The 6,000-nt window shown below is 46.0% G+C and overlaps 1 protein-coding gene across 1 annotated transcript in view; it reads right to left on the reverse strand.

The window, feature by feature from the left end:
- The window catches only part of Vwce (von Willebrand factor C and EGF domains), a 48,145-nt gene that overhangs the window by 11,968 nt on the left and 30,177 nt on the right, over positions 1 to 6,000 (reverse strand). Inside the window, exon 12 of the mRNA XM_052762054.1 lies at positions 1,795 to 1,819. Coding sequence (XP_052618014.1) covers positions 1,795 to 1,819 — 25 coding nt within the window. The remainder of the gene's footprint in view (positions 1 to 1,794; positions 1,820 to 6,000) is intronic.

Raw genomic sequence — 6,000 nt, forward strand, 5'->3', positions numbered from 1 at the left:
AACAAAAAACAAAAAAAAAACCAAGTCAGACATGGTGGCGCACGCCTTTAGTCCCGGCACTCGGGAGGCAGAGGCAGGCAGAGCTCTATGAGTTGGAGACCAGCCTGGTCTACATAGTTAGTTCCAGGACAGCCAAGGATACATAGTGAGACCCTGTCTCAAAATAAATAACAAGACAAAAATAATAACAACAACAAAATGTCTTAAGTTAGAAAAAAACTGCATGCCCGGCCTGATGGCACAGCCTGTATCCTCAGCTGCATGGGAGGCTGAGGCAAGCAGAGGAACTCTCAGGGCCTGACTGGGTTCTAGAGGGAGTCCTGGGCCATCCAGGGAACCTAATGAGGTCCTCTCTCAAAATAAGAAGTAGAAAACGGGCTGGGGATGCAGCTCGGTGAGAAAGCACTCGTCTAGCTTGCACAGCTCCCCAGGCTCAATCTCTAGTACTATGAAAAAAAAAATTTAAATTTTTAATTACATTTATTAACTGGGGGAAGGGCATGATGTAGAGATGAAAGGTCAACTTGCAGAGGTCCGTTCCCTCCTACCAGGCGGGTTCCAGGGACCAAACCCGGGTTATTAGGCACCTTTACCAGTTAAGCCATCCCACTGGCCCAAGATGATGTTTTAAAAGAATGCCAGCTCTGAAATCAGGACGATTTCAGTTGAAGTTCAGTCCCATCACTAACTGCTGTGTGTCTCTAGACAGTGACTTGACCTCTCTGAACTTGCTTTTTCATTAAAAGGGAGCAGTGAGCGGTATCCTCTCATTGTAACAACTCAAGGACTCAACAGGACCAAGAGATGGCAGGTACCCCCAAATAGCTCGGGACAACATGCTGGTGGGGAACATCCCCTCTCGCTGATGAGGTCATTGTTAGACTTAACTTGGGAAACAGAGAAGGAAGTAGATAAAGTATATGGGAGCTAGGGGGATATGTTAAGACAGGCTGGCCTTTAGGGGGGGTGTTAAGACAAGTTGTCCTTCAAGTGAGAGCTTTTTTAGGGGACTTACGAACGTCACAGGCAAACAAGCAGCCCCTGTGCAGTGTAGTCCAAGAGAGACTAAGTTCTGCTAGGAAAAAGAGAGGTGTCCATTTTCAGGAGAGGGGCATGTCTCACCCCACAAGATGGCAGGCTTAGTTAGTGAGCAACCGTGTGATGGGGGTAAGGGCTACGAGTGAGGGACTGATCTGGGTGCTTCTCCCTGCAGCAGCCTTAGCCGCATAGGGCCTGCTTGCCTTGGTTCCTGAAAGGCCTGGGTTTTCTAAGTCATAGGAAACCATGTTCTTATGTCACAGTGGGTTAAAAGAGATTCCTCCATACCCAGGGGCAGATCCTTGCCAAAAATGGGCTCATAGCCCCTTCTGCCTACACTCAAGATGTGTCCTGCCAGGCAGTGGTGGCGCACACCTTTAATCCCAGCACTCGGGAGGCAGAGCCAGGTGGATCTCTGTGAGTTCGAGCCAGCCTGGGCTACCAAGTGAGTTCCAGGAGAGGCGCAAAGCTACACAGAGAAACCCTGTCTCGAAAAACAAAAAACAAAAAACAAACAAACAACAAACAACAAAAAAAAAAGATGTGTCCTAAAGGAAGGGACAGGGGAAGGGCCAAGCCATGAGCCTAGTCTGGCCAAGGTGCACATAGGAAACAGTCATTAAAAATGAGTTGTTGAGTTATATCATTGAACCTGCCCTTTTAAAGCAGGAGTACCCTTTCCTGGCCCAATACACAATCCAAAGGCACTTGCCACCCCACACCCCGAACAACAAGAAATTCCGAAGAGTCACCTACCTGGCACACAAGTACAGCAATCTGACTGTGGGGGAGTCCTTGCAGGGACCAGGGGGACACTCCGGGGAGATACAAGACACATTTCCAGCCTGAGGAAGCAAAGGATAGTAGTGGGGACAAGGGTAGGGCCCAGGTTCTCTGTCAACCACACCTTTAATCCCAGCACCTGGGAGGCAGAAGCAGGCAGATCTCCATGAGTCTGAGGCTAGCCTGGTCTACATTGCAAGTTTTAGGCATCAAGGGCTACTTGAAGACTTTTCTTTTTCATAAAGATAGATAGATAGATAGATAGATAGATAGATAGATAGATAGATAGATAGATAGATAGATAGATGACAGATAGGTAGATAGATATAGATAGATAGATAGATAGATAGTAGATAGAGATAGATGATAGATAGATAGATAGATAGATAGATAGATAGATAGATAGATAGATAGATAGATAATTTTCAAGTTAGGAGCTGGAGCTGAGAGATGGCTCTGTGGTTAAAAACACTTTCTACTCTTCAAAGGAACAGGCGTTTGGTTCCCAGAACTCACATCAGGCAGCTCACAATAGCACTTAACTCTAGCTGCAAGAGATCTGATACCTTATTCTGGCCTCTGTGAACACCCCTGCACACATACACAATAATGATGGAGTTGGGAAATGGCTCAGTGGCTGAGAGCACTGCTTGCTCCTGCAGAAGAACCAGGTTCAGTTCCCAGCACCCCCAGGGCATCTCACAACCATCTGTAACTCCAATCCCAGGGGATTTGACACTCTTTCTTCTAGCCTCCAAGGGCACCAGGCACCAAGGGCACCAGGCATAGACACATATGCAACCAAAACACTCATACACAGGAAAATATATAAAATAAATCTTTTTTTTTTTTTTTTTTTTTTTTTTTTTTTTTTTTTTTTGCCTGCATGTATGTCTCTGCCAGGTGCCAGATCCTCTTGAACTGGAGTTACAGGACAAGTCTGTGAGCTGTCATGTAGATGCTGGAAATCAAATCTGGGTCCTCTGAAAGAGCAGCTGGTGCTCTTAACCACTGAGCCATCTCTCCAGCCCATAAATAAAATTTTTAAATAAATAATTAAAAAGTCAAAATAATAAAGTACTTTTTTTTGAGAGAGAATCTCACAGCCCAAGCTGTCCTGTCTTGGAACTCAACATGTAGACCATGATGGCCTCAAGCTCACAGAGATCCGCCTGCTTCTGCCTCTCAAGTACTAGGATTAAAGACATGCCACCATACCCGACACAAAATACATCTTTAAAAACAATTTTTGAAATTAAAATTGAAAAAAAAAACAACTCTCCAACATCAGGGTCATCTAGACCTGAGTTCCACTGTCTATGTCTGTTGCAGAATATTAATTTGACTATGTAAAGATGTGTTATATTTGTTTATGTTGTGGAATATTACTTTAACTAGGCAAAGATGTGCTACATTTGTTTATGCCCCATTTGTTTAACTATGTACAGATGTGTTACATTTGTTTATACTGCATTTAACTATGTAAAGATATGCTGCTGTTTTACCTTGCCTGCCTAAGTAAGGCACATGATTGGTCTAATAAAAAGCTGAATAGCCAATAGCTAGGCGGAAGAGGGACAGACGGGGAAGGCAGGCAGGGGGAACAGGAGGAAGAATTGGGCTGAGAGAGAATGGGGAAGAGAGAGAAGACAGCCAGCAAGACATGGAGTAAGAAATACAGAATGAAAAAAAAGATAAAAGTCCCAAGGCAAAACATAGACGAAAAGAAACAGGTTAATTTAAATTATAAGAGCTAGCAAGAAACGAACCTAAGGTAAGGCTGAGCTTTCATAACTAATAAGTCTCTGTGTCATGATTTGGGAGCTGGTTGGTAGCCCCAAAGATTTTAGGCAAAGGATATCACATCTCCAGGAGCTTCTACCATGGGTCTCACTACATAAAAATGGGAGAATGCACACAAGTTCCTAGTCTCTGCATGCTTAGCATACAGGAAGAGCCAGATGAATGCTACTGGCATTCTGTGTGTCCCTGATCATACACCACCCTATCCACCATTGTGGCCAGCTGTGTTTAAAGATGGACAGAGGGTGGCAGCAAGAACTGTAGACAAAGCCTGTAATAGACCTCAGTTCAAACCTCAGCTCCACCAGCTCCCAGCCTCCATCTTTGAATCTGTAGATCAGGGACAGTATTGGCTGGGAGCCTCGGGTTAGGGAACAGAGGAAGGGCACCAAGCCTGTACCTGACATACAGTGGGTGTTCAAAATCAAATGCATACAGGCAGCATCTGGCACAGTAAATGCTTGTGATTACTCTTTGAGGAGTGAACTTGCCAGAAGCAGAAATACTCTTAAGAGGGCCAGGGAGCTTAGTGAGGCTGCTCTCCCCTACATGGACACCTTTGTTGTGGTAATAAATATTTTGCCTGAGAAAACTTCCTGAAAACTTCCCGCCGGGCAGTGGTGGCACACGCCTGTAATCCCAGCACTCAGGAGGCAGAGGCAGGTGGATCTCTGAGTTCAAGGCCAGCTGGTCTACAGAGCTAGTCTAGGACAGGCTCCAAAGCTACAGAGAAACCTTGTCTCGAAAAACCAAAAAAAGAAAGAAAGAAAGAAAAGAAAAGAGAAAACTTCCCTGGTGAAGTTCCTGAGACAGTTCCACCCCTCCCCTTCCCAAACAGGTGGACCCTGTTCTGCCCTGGCTCTCTCATGCACAGCATACACAGCCTCCCAAGTCCGTTGGCCAGAGCTTGGATGCTTCTATGACCCTCTCAAGCTGTTTAGACCCAAAGCCCTGAAGCAAGCTCCCTTCAACATCCAGTATGTACCACCCCCCATCCCCCCCCACCCCCCCTACCCCCGCCTTGACAACACTCAAAGGCTAAGAAAACAGCCAGTGGGGATCTCAGGTTGCTCACCAGACAGACGCACACAGTGCAGTTCTCCTCAGGAGGGGAAAACACATCCCCTTCTTCTCGGATGGCACCACTGTGAAAGCAGCCTTAGAAAGACAAATGAGATGGGGACATCAGCCTCCTCAAAGAAGAGGAAACCGAGGTCTCTACTTTTCCAGGTAATTGTTAGGATCCTGCTCTCACTCCTGCACATGCACAGTTCGGGGTCTTGCGTCTTACATCATCAGTGTTGACTACCTATGTATGTGCCTTAAAAAGCTGGCTGCAGGGGCTGGAGAGATGGCTCAATGGTTAAGAGCACTGGCTGCTCTTCCAGAAGACCGGGTTCAATTCCCAGCACCCACATGGCAGCTCACAACTGTCTGTAAATTCAGATCTCCAGAATCTGACACCTTCACACCAATGCATATAAAATAAAGTTAAAATAAATTTAAATAAAATAAAATGTGGCTTAAAAAAAAAAAAAAGCCGGCTGCAGACCCCACGCTCTTTCTCTGCTCCCTGCTCTGCTCTGTTCCCCTCTTCCCCCACCCCACCATCTTTCTCTCTCACCAGGCCTGGTCCCCCGTCCCCCCTTTTCTTCCTAATAAAGTTCTGAATACTGATACTGGATTCTGTCGTGACTGTGACCTTTCCCCACCGCCACCAGCGCCGATTATCATCCTTTCAGTAATATTTCTGGAACCCCTCTCACCACCCCTGGATGCCCCAGCAGTGGCAGACATAGGTTCCTTGAACTGAGTGGTCCTAGCGCCTCTGGGAAACAATACGGGAGACACATGCAAGATCAAGGTGGCCCTGAAAGTATTCATTCAAGCGCATCTTGAGAAAGCATCATTTCATTCCCATCACACAGGACAGCTTAGGTTCCAAATGGGAAATTCTAGCTCCGTTTACCCAAGCATTCTTGCCTATGCCACCTTGCCTCTCTGCAACTCAGCTATTTTCACCATAAAATGGAAATATCTCCAGGCAGTGGTGGTGCACACCTTTAATCCCAGCACTTGGGAGGCAGAAGCAGGTGGATCTCTGAATTCGAGGCCAACCTGTTCTACAGAGTGAGTTCCAGGAAAGGCGCAAAGCTACACAGAGAAACCCTGTCTCGAAAAACAAAAACAAACTGACAAACAAAATATAAATATCACTTTGTCCCCAGCAAGAGACCTAAAAGGATCCACAATCTTGGTTATAAAGAGAACTCAGCTCTTTCCATCGGGGCCCTATAAGACAACCAATACAGGCACTTCTTTGCCAAACTCTGGGGAAAAAATTGTTTTTATGGTGATGCAGTTTGAATCAGGACC

Source organism: Peromyscus californicus, unplaced genomic scaffold (assembly GCF_007827085.1).
Source record: "Peromyscus californicus insignis strain IS unplaced genomic scaffold, ASM782708v3 Scaffold_4__1_contigs__length_199733344, whole genome shotgun sequence".
Lineage (NCBI taxonomy): Eukaryota > Metazoa > Chordata > Mammalia > Rodentia > Cricetidae > Peromyscus > Peromyscus californicus.